At 40.2% G+C, this 22,877-nt stretch overlaps 2 protein-coding genes across 2 annotated transcripts; both read left to right on the forward strand.

Moving 5' to 3' along the window:
• The first annotated feature begins 5,572 nt into the window (after positions 1-5,572).
• ankrd33ab (ankyrin repeat domain 33Ab) lies at positions 5,573-10,246 on the forward strand. The gene is made up of 5 exons (XM_039612756.1): positions 5,573-5,684; positions 6,348-6,650; positions 6,750-6,879; positions 7,723-7,863; positions 9,138-10,246. The coding sequence occupies exons 2-5, from the start codon at positions 6,390-6,392 to the stop codon at positions 9,962-9,964; spliced, it is 1,359 nt and encodes a 452-aa protein (XP_039468690.1). The 5' UTR covers positions 5,573-5,684; positions 6,348-6,389; the 3' UTR covers positions 9,965-10,246.
• A 1,442-nt stretch (positions 10,247-11,688) lies between these two features.
• LOC116333869 (activin receptor type-1B-like) lies at positions 11,689-21,855 on the forward strand. Its single transcript, XM_031757145.2, has 9 exons — positions 11,689-11,855; positions 14,268-14,513; positions 15,126-15,377; positions 15,485-15,715; positions 15,895-16,062; positions 17,847-18,003; positions 18,128-18,252; positions 18,374-18,504; positions 19,582-21,855. The coding sequence occupies exons 1-9, from the start codon at positions 11,789-11,791 to the stop codon at positions 19,705-19,707; spliced, it is 1,503 nt and encodes a 500-aa protein (XP_031613005.1). The 5' UTR covers positions 11,689-11,788; the 3' UTR covers positions 19,708-21,855.
• The last annotated feature ends 1,022 nt before the right edge of the window (positions 21,856-22,877 follow it).

Here is a 22,877-nt window from a genome sequence, read left to right on the forward strand (position 1 = left end):
CTCTCTGCGCTGGGAGATAGTGTGCAAAGATTATGAGAGGGACCAAAAGTAAGTGAGGGAGCGACAGAGAGGCAGGGAAGGGGAGGGGCCCTGATGAGGGAGGGATGATAGCGAGCATGCTGCGCTGCTGCTGCACCAGCATCTGTTTTCCAGTCCCTCCTCTCATCCTCTCCCCTCCCCTCCTGATCCCCTCTCGCTTCACACCTCCTTCATCAGCTTCTATTATCAGTGTTTGCTCTCTAGTTACCATTAGCAGGCATGAATAACAACGAGCATGAACTTTTCCACTGAACAGGCAAACAGTCATTTTCATTAGGCAACGCCTGCCTGTTGACTGTTCCACATTTGGTCTGGGCAGGGTTAGCAAGAAAGAAAATACACTATAAATCATGTTTTTCAAAGGATGAAGTGCTTATTTGAATAATTTTGATGTTGACAACTATTTGCTACAAATTTGTCACAAATTAATCTCAGGTGTTCCCCACTTCCAGACTGCAGAAACTATTCTACCTTTACTATTCAACACCACTTGACTCCAAAGGTTGCAGACCTTGGACTCATAGTTAAAACAAATGTGCAATGCCCGCTGCCCAGTTTCCTTACCACCATGCACTCAGCTAAAGTAATAAAAGCTGAGAACACATTGTGTGCCATCACAACTTACTAAGAGACAACAAGCCGCAGATTTGGAAACACATCAAGGACCCACATTTGTGTATTTCAGGACTAGAGGAAAAAAAGTGAGAAAGTGGGAAAAGAAATATGACATGCAGTCATAATTTCACCTAAAGTCTATAAAATAAAAGCAACCCCAGTTACTCAAATGGGCCGGAACTCTCAGCTTAATCTACGATTTATGTTTTCAAAACTTTTAACTAAACCATTCTCTCAAATCAGTATGACAGCCTACTCCTCCCCACTTGCCACCCGTCGATACCAAAGCACTGCTGTGGAAAAGCCAACATGTGGAAATGTCCTGCACACAGCCCACTGAGGTAGCAGGATGGAGGCAGAGCGATTTAATCTCAAAGCCAAGATTAAGTATTCTTGACGAGATGATCTTACGAGCACAGCTGTCCGTGCTCGCAGCGGTGACTCAAGAAGATTTACGGGTAAACTCGTATGATCCCAAATATGGACAAAGTCAATGAAGAAGGGGGAGAAAAAAAGGAATAAAAGAATTTGATACAGCTTCATTTTTTACTACATGCAGACTGCACAGTTTCACACACACATGCAAGCCAACGTTCACACATGACCAGTACAAATGATGGCATCTCAGTCCACAGAGGGGAAAATCATGGCTGCAAAAATGTCAAAATGCTCTTGTTCTGCTGGCCGTCGAGTTAAGCTTTTAAAAACTCTGCTGAGATGATGATCCCTCTGAGCTGAACTGCACTGATCCCGCCACAATTTAGGATTACAGTCCGTGCGTGCATGTGTATGTCAGCTTGCGCATGCCTAATCAGTCAATAACTAATCACCAGAATAACATAATGTGGGGTTGCATTCGGTGTTTATTTTGGTGTGTTAATTCTAACTCTTGTGCATGCGTTGCTTTTCTGTCAAACAGCTCCCCACTATGGGTGATGTAAGAGTTGCACCCAGCAGCAAACAACAGAGGCTGTGTGCAAATCACTCACTACTCACTTTATAGCGAGTATTGAGTACTATATAGAGATTTTATAGTGCTTTCACTACACCTGACTGAATTCAAAGTATCCCACAATGCCTCGTTAAATGTCGTGTACAACCAGTGGTCACTCCCCGACCCCTGTATAGTAGCATGGATCAAAAATGGCAGACAGATGAGAGCAAAGAGAGCAGCATATGACACGACTAACTTTGTGTATTAATTTTGGAAAAATATTTTCTGTGTTTAACACAATGCTGTGTGTCAGTATTTATTTCATTATTTAACCTTTTTTCTTTTGCCACCTTCTGACTATGTAACAGCAACGGTGCATTTTATGATGCAGCGAAAATTATTCATTGAACTCACTAAATATGGAGCAGGGAGTCATGCATGAGTGAATGATTATCACTGGTCCAAACCGTGAACCTATCTTAAGCCAAAACAAGTTGTATTTGGTGCCAAAACCAAACCAGCCAGTAAACTTTAAAGTAAAGAGCAAGTGAAGATGAAATGAATCAGTCAGTAAAAACTAAGTAAAACATAGCCTGCTTTCCTGGCTGACAAACTCTGAGTTACTCCAGACTCTGCAGCACTTTAAAAGAGGACCATTATCACTAGGTGTACAGTAATGATGCAGGTGGTGGATTGTGAAACAAACAGCGCAGGATAACATGTGTGTAATATGGAAATGCTAGTGAGATTTGTCAAACAGGTGGCATGGCATCCTGGGATACGAATCGATGCATACACTCACTGCAGTACCTTTGCAACCTGCGGTCACACGTGACTTCCCGGCCCACTTCACCCGAGTCCTGATGTCCCGGCTATGACCATGCAACAACATTTTCTCCCTGCTGGTGTCTGAAATCTTATACATGGAAAAGACAAGCGAGTGATCAGTGAAGGGAATTGGATTTGTATATTGATACATATATATATGTGATAGATTAGGGGGGTAGGTAGATCCTCACAGACAGAGCTAATTATACCAGTCTAACACTCTGTTTCACCTCTCCTCCACCCCTCTGTCTCTCTTATTTTTGCTTCAGCTTAAGTGGGTTCTTGTCTTATCTGTGGAATTTCTCTTAGAGAACAAAAACGATCAGGGGAGTGGATAGCATCAAAGCCTGGGGGTCAATGATGTCTACTGAAGTTAAGCCAGGGTAATTGAATCTTAATAGTCAGCTTCTAGGCTACAAAACAAAAATGCAGAATGCAGCTAGATTTGCTGATCACCACCCCAAAAAGTCCTACTGCATGACATGTGAGAAAGATCGGCAGCTTATTTCATTTGAATTGATTTTTTTAAGGAAACCACACTGGTCTGCATTTTGTTATCTTTGCATTTATGAGAAATTCGAACGCATGGCCATAAAACCAGCAAGAAGCGCGTGTCTGCATGTTGGCTAAATGACTAAGGCTCAGGATTTGGTTTTCCATAACAGATGATGAATTAAATTAAACTGAAATGAGCCCTATTTTAGGGCAAAATAATAATAATAATTTTAATAATAATGTTAATTTGTTTGCACTCATATTTACAAGAATGGAATCACTTTTAATGGATTTTGGAAGAAATTACATTTTTGTGATTCTTTGCATAAGAAATCTAAAGACTACATGGCAAAGAGAACAAGATTTGAAAACAAAAAATATATAATTTGAACCAAATAATAGTTGCACAGTTTTTAAAAAATCACTTATTTTCCTATATTCAGATGTCTTCTTGTGTTATGTAATTCAACATCCATTACACTGGATAATATTTGACATAAATTAATACCTAATTAAACATTGATATATACATAAGATTTTATGTGAGATCATTTCCTTTTATGTCACACAGGTACTCACTTTATCAAGCTTGTATTCCAGAAGTTCTTCCTTCCTCCCTTTTGCCAAAGTCTTCATTTTTCTTCCTCTTGAGCTTCTTCTATCATTGCATCATCTTTCTTCACTTGGTGCTGTACTCTTTCCCCTCATTAAATCATCCGTGCGCCAAGTTTTGGACTTTAATCAAAGGTAGAAAACAAGTTAAGCTTAGGCTTCAGAGAAACATCCGACTCATCCTGCCTGACGAAAAGACAAAAGCAGACAGCTTAAACTTTGCAGCGGGTCTCCTGCGGGCAGATGAGGACAGCTGGTCAATTTCAGTGGGATTTCTCCTTAGGCCGCTCTGGATTAGAGAGGGTCAAGCCATCCAGACAGGTCCTGCCATGTCCAACAGATTCCTTGGGCTAATTTCAGACTGTTACTGCATTCCCAGAACAAAAAAAAAGTTGCTCAGAATAGTTTATTAAAAACCTCAACTGTCTTATTATTATAATTATTATTATGGTAAAGAAACACCGACTTACTGCCTTTTCTTTTAAACCAGATTTGATTTAACACTTTTTTTTAACTCTTTTGCTGTGAGGTAATTCCTAGAATGTAAACAATCCACAGATTTAAATCATACCAATGAAGTTTGTATATCCCATACACTTCTACCACAGATGTAGGATGTCATCAGTTTCACTCTGCTGTGACCAACCAAAAAGACTGAGTGTGAGTCCCCATCCTGAGGTAAATTTGAGAAATACCATCCCTGAACTGCAGCTGTTTTGGAATTTCTTTGTTCTGGAGTCTCTCCCATCTGTTCCGAGCACACTGGTCATGTCTAATGGGATTTGACTGTCTGCTAGTTAGTCTTAACAAATTAATTAGATTCCTTGGATTAAAGCAGCTTACTGTTAACATTTTATACTCGTGAAATTGAATTAAAGATGTCCACCAATAAAAATAATCTTGAAGACTGAAAAAAAAGTTTATATGGTAATAGCTACTAATTTCCAGATTTTTATAAGGTAATCAAAAAGAAGACTGATGTTATTTGTTACTGTAAGCTACATCAACCTCTAGGAGACCCTGTAGAGATCTAGACTCTTTTTCTTCTCCTTCATAACTTGAAATATGAAGGAGAAGAAAGCTATAATCTTTTATTTCACAGAAACGTTATGAAGGGTTATATTTGTTTGTCCACAGCTACTCTTGCACATGTTTATCTTCATTCTTATGACCGATCAGGGGTAAAGCAGGTCATCTGCTAATGGGAAGGCTGGTGGTTCAATCCCTCGCAGCTCCGGACTGCATACCAAATATGTTTGGGAAACATACTGAACCCCGAGTTGCTTCCAATGCAATCATTCAAGTGTCAATGTGTGTGGATGTGAGACAGAAAGCACTAAGGCATAGAAAATGGATGAATGAGTCATGCTGTATATAGTGTTCTTCTACTCAAGTCGAGTAGAAGAACACTATATAAGAACGATTTCATTTACCATGTAAAATGTGTGATTTGAATATGTCAATGTCTGTCTCAGTTTCTTCTGTACACAGGTCTCTTGTGAAAAAGAGATTTCAATCTCAGCGAGACTTTGTGTTTGAATAAATACTTCAATAGTAATTATAACAACTGCATGGATAAATAGATAAAAAACTTCCTCAAAATTCAGAATTGTATGGCTGAATATTAGTCTAAACCTGCCACTTTGTAGCTTAGCATAAGGCCTTTTTAAACTGTTTAAGAACAGTCCACTGCAACAGAGGGGTCGGTGCGTCAATTTGCATATTCATAGAGCGGCACATCCCAAAAGAGGCAAAGTTGTAAAAGCTATTTTATTAAACAAAGGTATTATTTATGAAAAGTAAAAATCCTTGAATAATTTGTAGAAGGAGAAAACTTAGTTCATCCAGCTAAGACATGTTTAGCTTTTAACTGCTGTTAAAAGATGAAGAGAGCAACAGGTAATCCCCTCTATAAAGCTGTTACAAGTGGGATGAGCTAAGCATAGGAGATGAGCGCACAGTGCCTCAGTGAAGACTCAACGAAGACTCCTCCTCTTAGTTTTATGTCATGATGACAACATGTGGGATGGAAATGGGTAAAGTATCTCTGTTCACAGGCCTGAGAGGAAACAGCTCCTCTCCCAACACAGCAGGAGGGCTGAAATCAGAAGTCATTTAGCACGAGTCACAGATAAATGCTGACAGGTTCATGCTACTTATGGTAAGTGTATGTATTTTCTGTTCATGTCTATGAGTGTCTCATAGTTTGACAGTCATGGTATTATTATTTATTACATAATGATGAATAACAGGTCATGGCTGTACCATCAAAACATCTGTCAGTGATGTTCTTTATAGATAGATCTTTAAATCATATATTTGCAGTTTTGATTTCAGCGTAAAAAATTGTAAACTTAACTTTTTGCTGTGTGAAGTAAAAATTATACAAGTCAAAAAGCAGAAGTGATTACTTTCAATACCTATGTTGGCTTCAGATTGAAGCAAGCAGGTTCACATGTGACCAAGATTACTCTGAGGTGGGTTGTTCCTCATTTAGCCCTGTTGTGTGTTCAGCAGGGCATTTAGATTCTTATCCAGTTAACAGTGAGGCAGCGCTGAGCTCATAGTGCCACAGCGCCACGCTACACAGATACCTCACACTTAATCCCTGATTTACGGACTCATGTCACACATAATCTGTCACCAAGTGAACCTTTGAGCTTCCTGAAGCCTGATATATAGCATGTTGTGATAAAACAACAGCTTTATGCTTAGAACAAGAGAACAGATTTTAAAACAATAGCTTGCTTTCCAGGAAGCCAAAAAACATGCATCTGACAGGAAGTTTCTGCCTGACCAGTTTCTGTTTTTGATATTGTTTTAGATGTAAAGGCATTTGGACCCATTTCACCTGTTCTGCTGGAAGATGGCCACTGCAGCGGAGGACCCCCACCTGGGATCGGGCCCTGACAATAGCGAAGCGTCTCCATCCGGGAGCGAGTCAGACTCAGATAGCATTCTTTCGGACGACTCGGTGCTTCCAGACTACACGCCAGAGACAAGAAATGGGAGTGCAGCATCAACACTGTATCAAGCGTGCGCCCGTAATGAGCCGGTCTCTCTGCAGACAGTGCTTGAGAGGGGAGTCACAAAAGAAGAGGTGATGGAGCTGGACAACAATGGCTGGGTGAGAGTCTCATCCATAATGAACTCATGAACTCTAAGACTTGCAGTGAGCAACATATTGCAACATCGCTGATCTTAACTGTTGACTTTAAACCAACAGAATGGTTTAATGGTGGCGTGCTGTAAAGGTTTCCTAGAGATCGTATATGGACTTCATATCTGTCCATATATTGACATAAATCACCAGGACAATGAAGGCAACACAGCACTGATGATTGCATCCCAAGCAGGTATGTTTTACCAACTTATTACAACTGGGGTGCTCAAGAAAAAGTTAATTTGATGCAAGTGACATGTTTGCTATGAAATCTGTTTCAGTAAAGGTGGGGATGGGTTCCACACTCACTCTGACTGCGTGGACAAACAGTTCAGGAAAGGGATAACTAAATGCATTCCTTAAATGCAGGTTAAAGCTTTATCAAGCAAAGAAGAAGCCATGTAAATGGACCAAAGCTCAAAATGGACTGAGACAAAGTAGAAAACAGTTCTGTGGTCAGGCGTATCAAAAAATTTGACATTCTTTTTGGAAAACATGGAAGCTGTGTCCTTCCAACTGACCGTTTTCTTTCACCAGCTGAAAACATCTGGAACAATGTGAAATTAAAAATATGTCACAGGAGATCCAGGAGTGTTGAGCAGCTAGAATCCTGTATCAGACAAGAACAGGAAAACAGTCTTCTCCCAAAAGTCCAGCAGGTGGTCTCCCCAGTTTCCAGACTTTTATGGACTGTTGTTAAAGAAGAGGGGATGCTAGACAGTGGCAAACATGACACTGCCCCAACTGAGAGTTATCAGTGCCAGTAATCTCAAAGTGAGCTAATATTTTTGTATGTATTTTTTTTGTTTGAACCTTTGATATGGTTTCTGTGTTCTATTGTGAACAAAATCTGGGTTTATTAGGTTTGTTATTATTCCGTTTTGTTTTTATATTTTACACAGATTCCTGAGAACTTTTTTGGGATTGGGATTGCAGATAGCTTGAGCTTGATTTAATCTGAGATTTAACCAGTTGCAAATATGCACTCAACTCATGTTTTCTGACACACTGTTGTATAAATTCTGTGTTTTTACAGGTCACATCATGACAGTGTCGTATCTCCTGAACTATTATCCTGGAATAGACACAGAAATAAGGGACTGTAGAGGTTTCACAGCTCTCATCAAGGCTGCAATGACTGGCCGCACTGACGTTGTGGCAGCACTTGTTATGGCTGGTATGGAAGAGTATAGTGCAAAAACACACTTTATTTCACTGGATCATTACCTATACATTTCAGCTACTGATATAAAAACAAAGGTATGGTATATTCTCTGTTTCTTAAGGCTTTGGGAAATAGCAAATATGAATAAATATCAATCAATAATCGAGATTAGACTCTTATAGAAATACATATATATTAAAAAAACAACAGATTAGTCACTTACACATATGAGCTACTCAGCTAGCTCTCAAATTAGATTGGTACATTAATTTTTATTCCTCAGATTGCACTTAGCACAGCTTTTTGCTACAATTCAAACTATACTGATGCTCCATTAAAACAACTTTTTACAGTGTTGAACATACAAAAGCTACCCCCAACTGATATCATTGGGTCGTTTCTGAAACTCTAACATCAGCTCTTTAACTCTGACTTTCACTGCTCTAAATAAAGACTTAGAGCACTGCTGGTGAGAACGGCTGACCACATGGTTTATCTGACCATATTTGAACCCAGCTAACTCTGCGCATATGTCAACGTGTCGGTGACGTGAGACTGGTTTAAAGGATCACTCTGAGGACATTATCACATCTTAACAGATACTGACTCGGTAATCTTTACCTTACTAGACTTGCGGGCTGGTCGCAGATTAGCCATTTCCTTATTTTTGGACTGCACGTTTCCTCAGATCTCTGCCAGGAATCACACTTAGTCCAACATTAATATCTTACAATAAACTGTCCTCATAATGAAATCCATAAAGATGGATTTCTGAAGCAGACTGTGGGAAAGTCAGCTGAACTTAACAAACCCCTGCCTGCTTTATTCTACCGCATTTAGACAGCATATCACTGTATCAGAAAAAGTTAGTAAGACAAATAAAACATTAGTAAGAGGCCTAAACAGGCATTGGCATACAAGTCATGTTCACATTTCACAGTATGACAACCACAGTTGTAGATAATTTTAACTGTGCAAAACGGCTCAGGGCTATGCTGTTGCTTAGTTATCTACAAACTGTGAGACAGCGATACGTTTATTGAAAGCCACCATGCACCTCATGAACCTAGAGAACTCAGGTTTGGCATCAAGTCTGACGTGTGTAGGCTGTACGCAATAAGATTCACTAATACCGTGGACACAAATCAAACACTTTGATGTTTAACATTTTTTTGTAGGGCAGCCCAAAACAGCACTTTAACAAGTTATTAATATGAACTTATTATTAATGAGTTATTATTAATCAGTTCTTGTGTTTGTTTTTTCCTCCTGGTATTTCTTTTCAGGGGCTGACATACATGCAGTAGATTCCACCAGAGGAAGATGTGCTCGGGACTGGGCTTTTAAGACAGGTCGCTACGAGACCTTGCACCGTCTCCGCCGCCTCAATATGCGTCCAAGAGCTGAGCAGTTCTGCGAGGGTTATGTCCCTGAGTGGCCTGAGCTCAAGGAGAGAGTAGCCAAGGCCATATCTCAGAAAACTCCCAGGGAAAAAATTGCCCAGCAGATCAAAGACACCTTTGGATTCAGATTACCTCGTGACCCCGTGGACAACGGGGTGTTGGACCACATGGTGCGCATGACCACCAGCGTCTACAGTCCTCTGATTTCAACTGCATGTCGCCCACTCTGCCCCACGAGCCCTCCAGAGATTGGCAAGAAGCGTCTGGCCGTACAAGAGCTGGTCAGCAAACACACAAAAAAGGACCTCGAGGAAAGCTCAGTGTGCCACAGTAATGGCTCAGTGTCACACATTATCCCCACAATCCACTCTGCGGAGTCGATTGCTACGACATGCTGTGCTGACACCGAGCGGCGAGGCAGTATGCTCTCCACCAAAGCTGCCGCAACTTTTATTTCCCGGAGTATGGGGCGGCGGAACAGCGTGTTCCCCTCTGGCTGCATCCCAAAGATCAATGTAGACAGGCCAACAGAAGCAACGCCAAAGAAAGAAAAGAAGAAGAAGAGGGAAAAGGGCTATCTGGAACCACCCAAGTGGAAGTACAAGGAGATCAAGGATGAGAAAAAAAAGGACAAGAAGAAGACTGAAAAAGAAAAGGAAGAAAAGGAGAAAAAGAAGAAAGAAAAGGACGGCAAGAAGGCCAAAAAATAAGATTTTATAAAAGAAAGAGCTGTACAAAATATCCTTTGTGAGAAAAGCATGTCTGTTCAACTCAGGACTTAAAATGTTCAAACCAAAGAGCATTCAAGTGAATACTAAACTTAAATCTGAAAGGGAGTGACAGAGGAAGAGAACTGGAAAGACTCTTCAGGGAAGGTTTGAAGCATCTACGCTAAAAGCAGTACCCATATTTGGCACAGTGCACAAAATCCATATTTACTGGCTCATTCTTACCGGTGCTAAAGCATCCATGATGTCTACCTCATTATTCAAATAAATCACAGCCACTGTACGAGTAGACCTGCATCCATTTATAACATGAGATGTAAATCTAGAAGTATATATGCTACAGCTAATTTGTATTATTAAGTAGTATGTATAATATTTATACATAAGAAGAGTTTATGGATGAAAACATGAACTGTAAATACTGTATAGTGTTTAGACAACAAGCATCAAAACTCAGGATCTGTTTAATCCTCTAGGTTTATTGCCACTTTGTGATATTGCCAGTAATGTTCATGTAATCCTTGAATACCGTGCACACAGTCGTGAAAAAGAAAGTTTGCACATGACTCCGTACAGTTATGTAAAAAATCAAGTACACCCTTACTGAAGGGTAGCCGATCAAATGCACTTGATTAACTGATCATGAGCAGGTGTGAGTTTCTCTACAAATGCGGAGGTTTTGGCAGTTTGCTGATCTGGAGCATTCAGGTGTCTGTAAACACAATGCCACAATCTTCCCAGGAGAGGATGTCCCAGCAGATTCAGCCCTAGCTCAGAGCGTGCAATCCTCAAAATAAGCTGCAAAATAACCCCCAAGAGCTACATCTGAGACTCTACAGGCCTCAGCTAGCATGTTAAATGTTAAAATAAGTTAGAGGGCAATTAGAAAAGTGAGGCTTGTTTGCTTATCTTTGCAAAAGTTGCATTTGAACAGACCACAAGACTTTTGGAACATAGATCCTTTGGACAAATTAGACCAAAATGGAGATGTCTGGTGGCGCCACATTTGGTGAAAACCAAACACAGCATATCAGCACAAACACCTCATACCAACTGTCTAGCACGGTGGTGAGGCCATCTGCGAAAGCTTGGCTGAAACTGGGTCATGCATCAGTGCAACAATCTCAAACTCAGCAGCAAATCTGCAAACGCATGTCTGAAAAAGAAAAAGAATCAACGTGTTGCAATGACCCAGTCAAAGTCCGGACCTTAACCTGACTTAAATGTTGTGGAGGAACCATAAATGAATGCCTGCAAACCTCAATAAAATGAAGCATTGCTTGAGAGAAGAGTAGGCTGTTAAGATGTGAAAGACTGATAAAGTTCTAATGCAGACGACTGGGTCAAATCATTGCTGCTAAAGGTGGCTCTTTATGCAGGACTTCATCAAGTCCAGTGAAAACTTCCTTTTTCACATGACTGTAGATGGATTTCAGCTGTTTGAAATTATAAAAATAAATAAATAAACAAAGGACAGTGAAGATATATTAGTAGATTTGTTGGGTCTTAAAAGCACAGTGGTTAGTAATTTTATATCAACCAATTTGTAAATATAGCAATTTGTAAATATTGTACCAGAGTATTGAAGGCACAGGATGTAACTGCGCAGTCTGCGTGTCTTCATTAAACATCTATCTATAGTTAATCTATAGTTAGATAGATGTTACCTCCTCACTGTCTGCGTGTGTCACTGCCTGCTGCTGGTGGAGCCTCTACACTACTTGCGCTGTCTCACTGTCTACATGACGGCTCACCAGATCCTTGGTTAACAACGTGTTAATGCGATGAACTTGGGATGCATTGATTATGGCTGACCTACGGATGTCACTTGCTGTCCTGGTTGTTCACACTGTCCTATACACAGCCTGCCAGGGTGAGTAACTTACTGTTTGTTTTGTCTGAGGACTGTCGCTACCGCTGTGGAGCCGACGCTCCGCGGAGTTAGCTGCTAGCTAGCGCTAAACTAACCATCATTAACCAGTAAAAAACAGGTCAAACCTCCTGCTGTCGATACGGGGAGCCTTTCACTGCATGTTATGTTATAAATCATGTTATGTTATCTATCTTTGTTATCTCGTCCATGTCGAGGTTTGTTAGGTGAGTCTGAAACAGCAGGTAAAATAGGAGCTCAGGTAGCAGTCTGTTTATACTGAGAGGAGACTAGCTACCTTAAACACCAGATCCTGTATGCGTCCTTTAAAAGCATCTAGGTATCAGAGACCCTTGAGTCTTAAAAAATGGCTTAAAAGGTTGATGTAGAATCGATTTAATGAAATTAAAAAAGGGATGAAGGGATGCGTTGATGAAACTCTGCTAATCTTCTAGCTACAAAGGTAGTAATGTGTGTATTATAGCCTCTTCTTTCTTCCTAATTGGAGTAATGCTGGACAGTAGGGATTAAATCATGATCGTGGGAGCGATTTTGCAATTACTTTATATGGCGCTATTGATGATGTGTATCATAATATGATATAGTGCAACTGGCATTTAATTGTCCTTAGATGAGATGGTCACATGGGGCATGTCTGCTTTGGTTTTATTTAGTGCATTCTTTAGAAAATGCTGCTTCACGATGAAGTCTGGTGTTCATAATATATTTTTTTTTCTTTCTACATATTTCCTTCACATATTGTGTGTCTGCAAATGTTTATTTTTAACTTATTAGTTTGTAGTATATTGAAATGCCCTAGACAGCAAACTAATGCTGTTATTACATTATTACACTGATGTTATTACATTAGAAAATAGTTCCAAAAACTTGGCGGACATTTTTTCTTGTTCTCTTCTTTGACTTGTTGAAAGCTTTCATTGTGGTTGAAAACAGGAAAATTGAAGTGAACAAAGTCGGTCGCCCAGCCTGCCAAATTCCTGTGCTGATATGAAGGCTTGTGTCACTGAAAAAAGCGAAGAAGTATGCTTCCATTGTGAATTACTTTACCCACAAGTTTTATAGGTAGTCATTTTTGCTTTCTATTTGATTTAATTTTTTGTCACACACGGTAGCTTTGTGCCGCTTGACATCTTTGTGGCTTCAAACACAACAATGTATATTAAAATTGTGACATTTCTAGCTATGGAAAATCTGAAATGTCAGTCTTGTTTCATGTTTAGTCAGCATTTATCTTCCTTTTTTTTCTGTGGTTCTTTTATTTCTTGCTCCCAGTATGTGTGGGCATTGTGTGAGTCAGCACTACAAAATACATTGTAGCCCATTATATTTCCCCCTTTATCTCCTGGATGTGTGGCTTTCTTGTTGTTTTTTTTACAATCCCATCCGGCACACAGGCTGTTGAAAGGTCATTTTTCCACTGAGAATTCCCTGGCAGCTCTTTGAGTATAACTGGAATGCCACATCCCATTCTTGCCTAAATAGCATTACTCAATTTCAGAGGAACCCAGTCTCTTGGTTGCCTAATTATACTAAGTGAGTTATTAACAAAAGAAAACACACTCTCCTGCACCTAATGCAACGACTGCACTTTAAACACTTCCTCTGCTTCATTTTTTTAGCACTTTGCATTGAGATATTTAGTTATGCGATATATCTTGGTTCGCCATCCTTGGCAGGAAGTAGCCTTAAACAGATCCCCCCACAAACCGGTGGAACCTCTTTGCTGTATTCTTAAGAAGCCAAAAAGGGAAATAGCTGCATGTTAAAGAACGAAGCTGATCGTTTAAAAATAGTTAGGCTCTATTTATGGCTTTATAAGTTGTAGTGGATAGTAAAGCTGTATGCCAAATTAGCAATGCCAATACCAATTCTTCACAGGTGCACTACATGTACCAAATTATCAAAAAACGTCATCACTTTCAGCTCACAGGAAATATAACCACACAGTAACATGTGCTGTCAATCAAACTGCAGCTTTAAAAATGTGAAAAACAGACCTTTTTTTTGAATGATTTAAAGTAGTATGTATGTTTTCTGAGATTTTTCTGAAGCTGCCTCACCACCCTCTCAAAGCACATTTCCATCATGCAATGTATTGTAGGAGAAGAGTGTGCTTGGAAAATAAACCTTATTTACAGGGCACAGTACCTCCTTTGAGGTGTTTTAATGTCTCCTGACATACAAAAACCAGCCTACAATCCTCACATAGTTGTGTGAGGTTTTGGGACACAGCGGTAAGTCTTCAGGCTGTTGCTGCCCCCTGCTGTGTATTATAGGAGCTGTAAAATTCTCTGTAACTCTTCAGTACTGAAACAGTTTTGTGCCAGCGGATCACAGCTCGTTTGACTTCATGCAAGCTAATAGTCTTGCAAATGTTTTGCTATGTCTCTGCAGCTCTGTGGTGTAACTGCACCACTTCTCTGTGTCAGAAGTCTGGCTTCCAGTGTGAGACTGATGGGGCCTGCAGGGCTTCCACCTTCTTCAGCAATGGAAAACAGCAGCACAGCCGCGGCTGTATCCCACAGGAAAATCTCGAGCCCCCTGGGAAACCGATCTACTGCCTCGGTGTAGAAGGCTACCTATACACGCAGTGCTGCTACACCGACTACTGCAACAGCATTGACCTCAGAGTACCCACTGGTGAGATTCACATTTAGTTGCCTGTGCTGTTTATATCACCAATGTCCGTGAAAGTCTGCTGTGCTAAATTAAAATTATATAGTGTTAAATGTCCTGCCTGTTCAGTGATCCCTCCAAAGAAATCCACCTAATATTCCACATTGGGAATCACCAGTAAAATTTAAATCAAAGCTGTGGGAAGTAGGGGGACAGGTTCTAGTCAGCTGTTTGCATATAGCCTTATTGTATTTCTTGACTGTCTTAAAAGACTTTGTAGTTGCAATGAATGCAACTCATTTGCTCACATGTATCTCTACAGAGGTTTAATTATTCTGGTGTCTTGGAGTTGGTGTCTGGAGTTAAAATATAGTGTGTATATTTTTCTCAGCTGTGCGGATGAGTTCACTGAAGTTTTGGCTGTTTATCTGCTGTGTGCGAGGGTCTGCTAGTTAGAAGATTGGGATACTTTTTACAGCTTGTGGCTTCAAGGGTGAAATCATCACAAAGCCAAAACACAACAGAATAATTTGGATATTTAAAAAAAATGAGCCTTTACAGGATTAATTTGCAATTAATCTAATTCAATATTTTTGTAATGCTTTTTTTTTTTTCATTTCATTGTGACGCCATCAGAAATCGGGGGAGGCTACGGCCCGGGTGGGACATGGAGGCTCGTGGAACTGGTTGCTGTGATCGCAGGGCCGCTGTTCCTGCTGTGTCTGCTGCTGTTGGTGGGTGCGTTCATATATCATTATCACCGGAGAGGCTACAACCACAGGCAAAGGCTGGAGGTGGAGGATCCGTCCTGTGACCATCTCTACCTGGCCAAAGACAGATCCCTGGAGGACCTCCTTTGCAATCTATCCACGTCTGGTTCAGGCTCTGGTCAGTACACAGTTTGGTGGTGGAACTGCAGCCTGACAGTCATGTTGTGGATCTTCATCAGCTGGTATCTAGTAATTTTTTTCTATTGTCATTTTTTTTCTGGGCAGGTCTCCCTCTCTTTGTCCAGCGGACCGTAGCCAGAACAATCGTCCTGCAGGAGATCATTGGTAAGGGGCGTTTCGGGGAGGTGTGGCGAGGACGCTGGAGGGGTGGTGACGTGGCGGTCAAGATTTTCTCATCCAGGGAAGAGCGCTCCTGGTTCCGTGAGGCTGAAATCTACCAGACAATCATGCTTCGCCATGAAAACATCCTGGGCTTTATCGCTGCTGACAACAAAGGTGAAACCCAGTCATATGCAATATTTAATTTATTTAGTCAAAGAAAGCACAGTTCATCTTTTCAGCAGTTTACGAGACCTTATTATGCATTTTTGTTTCACTGTGCTGTATAACAACTAGTTATTCTAAAGTAAAATTATCACTTCTCGAGTATCTTCATTTGTATGTCTCTCCCTTAGACAACGGGACGTGGACTCAGCTGTGGTTGGTGTCAGATTACCACGAGTACGGCTCTCTGTTTGACTACCTAAACCGCTACTCTGTCACTACCGAGGAAACGATCAAACTGGCACTATCAGCTGCGAACGGCCTCGCACATCTGCACATGGAGATTCTTGGAACGCAAGGTAGTGTTTGTACTATTGTGTAATCATGTTGATTGTATTTAAATGTCCTAGATTACACTTTCAGTAAATATGCAGTATTTTACATATGTTTCAGGTACTACATGTAAACTGGGAAATTCTTTGAAAACTTCTGCCTTGAGTAAATAGCCTTCCTTGTTCAAACACAGCCACAGTACAGATACTGTGGCTGTGTTTGGAGTCTTTGTCATCAGACAATCAAGACACCTCCCTGATGGTATTGTTTTAGTTAAAGAGTCTCTTTCCTGTACAGCCACAGTCACAGTAATGACGCAGTAATACAGAGGCAGGTCAAGTCTACTTTCTCATTTATACTCACCAGCCAGGCATACCCGTTCAAGTCCATATCTCCATATCTAATCAGCCAATTACATGACTCAACTACATGCATTTAGGCATGTAGGTATGCTGAAGTTCAAAGCCTTTTAACATGGCATGGTCAGATGGGCTGGTCTGAGTATTTCAGAAACTGCTGACCTGCTGGGGTTTTCCCACACAAGCATCTCTAGAGTTTACAGAGAATGGTGTGAAAAAAGAGAAACAATGCAGTGAGCACCAGTTCTCTGAAAGAAAAATTGGAAGACATTTGGAAGAACATGTCTGGTTGATGCTAGAGGACAGAGGAGAATGGCCAGACTGCTCTCAGCTAATAGGAAGGAAAAAGTAATTCAAATAATCATGTATTACAGCCAATGTGTGCAACTTTCAATGCACAACGCATCAGACATTAAGGCTACAGCAGTAAAAGATCACACAGGGCACCACTCCCATCAAATAAGAACAGGAAACTGAGGCCACATAACACACTGGCTCAACAAAATTGCACAATAGAAAAACAGGAGATTAATTTCATGAATGTTCAGCAACTGTGTGATCATGTGATCTGTCATATCAGTATGGACAAACATTTCTGAGGAGTGTTTTACCGCACCTTGTTGAATCTGTGACACAAAGAATTAAGGAAGTTCTCAAAGCAAAAGGGCCAACCCAGGACTAGGAAGGTGTACCTAATAATTTGTCTGGTAAATGTATTCATGCAGAAACTACCGGCAGTTCAAAACATCAGTTTTGTGACTTGTGTTTAAACTGACATGCTATAATTCAGTTTCATAATCCAGTGACTTTTAGCATTGCTTGTGTGCACCTCCCTTACACTCTGTGCATATCTGCGTTATCAAAAAGTGCCTTGATCAACACCTTTTGTCACTTCCACAGTAGTTTTAAGTTTGCCTCCCCCACCCACAGACAGGAAAACGGCATCAGGCGTTGACAGCTGAACTTTTCCGTTTATTGCAAGACTGACGTAACTGGCCTGAGTCAACAGACTATGTCACAACCTGATATTTAAATGTTACTCACAGAGATTGTGCACTGACAAAGGCCACCGTGATATTTTGTAGTATATTTTGTTTTGCATATTTTGGTTAATCAGAGAACAATATTTCTGTTGTTGAATGGGCGGCGTGTAAGCCGTGTTAAGTTACAAAACAGCTGCTTTTCAGTGATTTGTTTCATTTCTTTAAGGCTTGGTCTCACCTATACTTATCTTTGAACGTTTTTCTCTGTTGAGTCTGCTTGATCATAAAGTGTTGCAAAAGTGGAGGAATAATTCTATTTCTCGTAATCAAACTGTAGTAAATAAAAGTTTTAAAAAGTAAGTTAAAAAAATGGTACTTGCACGAACACGCTCTATTTTCATGTTGACAAAACAATTGGATTTAGAAGAAAGTATCAACAAGTGACTGTTTTCCTTCATGTCATGATAGGAAAGCCAGGCATCGCCCATAGAGACTTGAAGTCCAAGAACATCCTGGTGAAGAAGAACTGCACCTGTGCCATTGCCGACCTGGGCTTGGCTGTCCGTCACGACTCTGCCACGGATACGATCGACATCGCGCCCAATCAGAGAGTGGGAACCAACAGGTCTTTCTCACCTGCTGACTTAACGCTGACCATCGTTTCTCACAGATATCTTCTGACATCTTTCCCAGAATATCCCTTTATCCTTTATGCCAGCACAAACCAGGACTGTGTTTATGTTCCCCAGGTACATGGCCCCAGAGGTTCTCGATGAGACCATAAACACGAGACACTTCGAATCATTCAAATGTGCTGACATCTACGCTTTAGGCCTGGTCTACTGGGAAATTGCGCGCCGCTGTAACAGTGGAGGTTGGACTCTATTTGTTTTCTCTTCGGATACTTGAACTGCCTTGTTTGTTGTTGTTTTTTCCTCTCGTTGGATACACCAGAGACGGCACTGATCTGACCTCACACTGTTCTGTGTTATCAGGTATCCATCAAGAATACCAGCTGCCCTACTATGATCTGGTACCGTCTGACCCGTCCATAGAGGAGATGAGAAAAGTGGCGTGTGACCAAAAGCTTCGACCCAATATTCCAAATTGGTGGCAGAATTACGAGGTATAAAAATTAAGTTCAAATCGAACTAAAATCTGCACTTACATCAGAAAGGTCTTACTTTTGCAGTTTGGGCCATTATTTATATTTCTAATCATAGCATTGCATTCATCATCTTAAACTAACAGTGTAACTTCCTCTTAGGTTCTTTGCTCGTGGTGTTTCTGAACTACACTCTTGGCTTTGTTACAGCTAGGACAACACATAATAGAGTTCATTCATTTCCAAGTTTCACTAGTTTCTGAGTCTTTTAGTAATTTCTGTGCAGCTCCATGTGTAGCGTGATAAAGCATAGTTTCCCCCACCAGAGAGCAATGATTACTTTAGTTTGTTAGACGGAGGCCACACCTCTTTATCTTTAAATACACACATTTGTGAAAGAGGTAGGAGAGCTCACTAAATTCCAGTATGGTACTGTAACAGGATGCTAACATTGCAACAAGTCAGTTCATGAAATCAGCTGTAAGTGGTATCATAGCAAAGTGGATGCATTTAGGAACTACAGCAGCTCAGCCACAGAGTGGTAGACCATGTAAAGCTACAGAGCAGGGTCACCAAGAGCTCTTCAGCACAAAAACTGTGCATTAGGGGCTTCGTGGCGTGGGTTTCCATGGCTAAGCAGTACATGTGGAGGCACTCCGGTATTTTTGTTTGCATACATTGCAAATCTTGATCACAGTTCCCAAAAAATCCACATTTGTTGAGATTTTTTTAAGCCAATCATGGAAACTTTTTAAGTTTAAATTATATTATTCTCAATGATCTTATGTTTTTGTTTCAGTTTGTTATATATATTTCTCGTGTTGCCTTTTCCGTAATGTGTACAGAATATTGGTGATCTTCATTCATGCTGAATCTGATAGCCCAAACTACAAAAATAAGACCCAGAATGAAATAAACTGGGTTATTATTAAAACTGCTTTTCTACATTGTCTGGATTCTTATTACTGTTTTATGTAAATTAATTAAGGTAATCTGATACTTGTATTCTTCAATATAAAATAGCACTCAAATGCTGTTCATAGAGTGTCTGTAATACAAGCTCTTAAGCCTTAATTGTGTTTTCCTTGTCCTTATCAGGCCTTGCGGATCATGGGTAAAATCATGAGGGAGTGTTGGTATGCTAACGGAGCTGCACGCCTGACGGCCTTGCGCATAAAAAAGACGCTGTCCCAGCTCAGCATTCAGGAGGACATTAAAATCTGAGCATGTGTGAGACAGCAGAGCACTGAGAAAGAGCACTGAAGAGGACCCGGCCCCTCCATCCAGACTGAGAGGAAGGGGTCGGGCCTTCTAAAGAGATGGCACAATGAAGAGTGGCACTTTGTAAAATTTTACCGCACAGACACTTCTGTCAGGTTTGAAACCACTTTATTTCTGACAAACCCTACCTCGCTTTACCCAGCCAAAACATACAGGAACACCTTCCCTGTCTCATCCTTAGCTCCCGCTGCCAAACCTCGCCCTCTTTCTTCACCCTGCACGCTGCACTAACACAGTTTCCTGAATTTCCTGTGTATGCAGTCATTAACAGCACACGTACTTAACCAAGTTACATTTTAAAAATCTGCTGGTGTTTTATTGTTTCAAAGTGTGTTGACAGTAATTATTAATTAGTAAACAGCATTCGCTTCTTTTGTCTCAGCAGAAGAGCATTAACTAATTTATACTGATTCTGTTATATCAGTAATTGAATACTGTGCGGGAGCTTGTGGGCCATCTGTGTAGGTTAATTCCTGCCATGCCTGCAGCATTCAAAGGAAGATTTTATTGATACCAGTCTCATAGAGATCAGGACTCCTGGTAACCGTTCAGTCCAGGAGAAATGAGGCCTGCACAGTTTTCACTGTTTCATTCACTCTGAGTCTGAACACAGTGCAGAAACAAATAGAAAAAAGACTGTGGGGAACTCCTTTGTGAATTTGTTATGAGATTGAAATGATTGCTAAGAGGAACAGATAAGCTGGGAGTAATATTTACATTTCCTGATTCCTGACATATGGCATTGCTTCGAAATCCTTTAGCACAAATAATTCACCTGATTTTAGTCTGTTCATATTTAGTACATATTTAGGAATTATTAAACATCACTAGGATGGAGGGCAGCAGCTACTGCTGACTTCATGAGCTTCAGACCACTCACGTAAAATACAACAAGATGCATGCAGATCCATGTGTTGTATGTTAGTATCATAGTCTCCTGTTATGAATGCATAACCTCAGATAAGCTTGTATACACAACATTCAGATATTACACTGCCCCTTCAGTGCAGTTCAGAATCCATGTTTAAGCTCATATTTTTTACTCTTACAGCATGTCAGAGGTTTTTTTCCCCTCAGGGCACTTTCTTCCTGATCAAGTATATTTACTGCACTGCACATACATTAGCCTTTTAAGGTGATACTTCAGTTTAGGTCTGAGTGTGTTTTCAGATGACTTTTTTAGTCTTTTGGGGGTTTTTTGTAAAGACAAATATTTACCAAATTACTTTGTGACCTGTGAAGTAACATCATTGTAGTTGTCAGACGACCTGCTCATAGTACTTTATTACTGCCAAGCAGTATAAGTTAAATTCATATTTCTCTCTATGCCCCCCTACCCCCACCATGCTATACCTCCTTAATGTGCATATTTTGCCTTATGTATATCCCTTCACTCTTAACATTGTCAGAAATCACTGCATTTTTTTTATGTATTCAGGAAAAATGTGCACTTTCTGTCTTGAGCTGTATGCAGATTCTGCAGGTACCGTTTGCATGTATTCGTGTGAAGCCTGACAGACCAATTGTGCACTACTACTGACCTCGCTGCATTAAAACCAACCTTTTCTCAGAATCATCTCCGGCCACGGCCTCCAGTGTTTAAAATCACGCCACTGAAAACGAGAATGTTTACACAAATCATGCCAGTCAGATGAGCTACCTTTCTGACTGGAAATTGTAAAGATAATTTTGCTTTTCTTTAATCTCTGGGAGAAAGAAGTGTTGAAACTAAATACTGCTGAAATGCCTTTGTGTTAGCTCACATTTTTTTCCAACCTGTGTTGTTTTTTTAAAAAGACCGGGGAGCTCTACTGAATGTGAAGCATATTTATACTTTCTTTGTTTGCCTTACAGTTTAAAAGTGAATATTGCGTTCAGTGTTTTTAATACTTTGGTGTCTGTATCCCTTTGGAGGAACGCTGGAGTGAGAGTAAAATCAAAACAAACAAAAAAAAAAAAAGTATAGGTATTATATTACATGTTGTAAAACTCTGTTTATGTTATTGAAATTATTCTACTTAAAAAAAAATCCTTCAGGACAATAATCATGTAACATTCAACACAAATGTAATAAATGCATTCATTTTCCTATGTGGTGTCCTATGTCATTTTTGTCACCCTCCCCACTCGAAGAAATATTTTTATACTCAAAAGAGGTCAAGTATTGTATTCATGTGAGTAAACCTACGTTTTGATCCTGCAATTCTTCCCAAGTTAATATTATTTTTCAGCTCATTGCTTCAGATTAGTTTTGCCCATGTGGTGTTAGAAAACATCTAAAAAATTAAGCAAGTAAGTAAGTAAAGTTTATTTCTATAGCACCTTTCACAGACATGTGTCACAAAGTGCTTTACAAGAAAGAAAACAATACAATCATAAATACATCATAAAAACCCTGGTCTAATTAAAAGCTTTTTAAAATAAAAATGTCTTTAGCTGCTTTTTTGAAGGTCTCCATCGAGTCCAGACACCGTAGAAATAGAGGAAGTGCATTCCACAGTCTGGGTGCGACAGCTTGGAAAGATCGGTCCCCTCGAGTTCTAAAAATGAGTGTGGGGGACCACTAAAAGGTTTTGAGTTGATGACCTCAGGTTACAAGAAGAGGTATGTGTACGAGTCAAATCAGCAATATAGGGAGGGGCCTGTCTCTAATGCTCTAAAAGGTAAAACTAGAATTTTAAAATGGAACCTAAATCTGATTGGTAGCCAGTGCAGCGACTTTAAAACAGGGGTCATATGAACTCCCTTGTTCGAGCAGGTCAGTAGCCTCGCTGCAGAGTTTTGAACAACCTGTAGACGAGCTATCTCTTTCTTGTTTAGACAAGTAAACAGGCTGTTACAGTAGTCGAGTCTTGTAGAGACAAAAGCATGGATTATCATCTCGAGTTCGATGGATGGATCTAAGTTTTGAAATGTTCCTCAAGTGAAAAAAGCAGGTTCTTACTATCTGATTTAAATGTCCCTCCAAAGCAAAAGCTTAATCAAAAATAACACCTAGATTTCTAAGGTTATGCTTCTGTGAGGAACCTAAAATCACCCCGTCGCTGTTTAATAGCAGGTATTGCACTGTGGGGTGCAATAATCAAAGTTTCTGTTTTGTCTGGGTTTAGCTG

The sequence above is a fragment of the Oreochromis aureus genome, linkage group 5 (assembly GCF_013358895.1).
Source record: "Oreochromis aureus strain Israel breed Guangdong linkage group 5, ZZ_aureus, whole genome shotgun sequence".
Taxonomy (NCBI): domain Eukaryota; kingdom Metazoa; phylum Chordata; class Actinopteri; order Cichliformes; family Cichlidae; genus Oreochromis; species Oreochromis aureus.

Coding starts and splice junctions, on each gene's coding strand:
- LOC116333869 (XM_031757145.2), top strand. CDS start 11,789: ATGGCTGACCTACGGATGTCACTTGCTGTCCTGGTTGTTCACACTGTC. Junction 15,378..15,484: donor CACGTCTGGTTCAGGCTCTG/GTCAGTACACAG, acceptor TTTTCTGGGCAG/GTCTCCCTCTCTTTGTCCAG. Junction 15,716..15,894: donor TATCGCTGCTGACAACAAAG/GTGAAACCCAGT, acceptor TCTCTCCCTTAG/ACAACGGGACGTGGACTCAG.
- ankrd33ab (XM_039612756.1), top strand. CDS start 6,390: ATGGCCACTGCAGCGGAGGACCCCCACCTGGGATCGGGCCCTGACAAT. Junction 6,651..6,749: donor AGCTGGACAACAATGGCTGG/GTGAGAGTCTCA, acceptor TTAAACCAACAG/AATGGTTTAATGGTGGCGTG. Junction 6,880..7,722: donor GATGATTGCATCCCAAGCAG/GTATGTTTTACC, acceptor GTGTTTTTACAG/GTCACATCATGACAGTGTCG.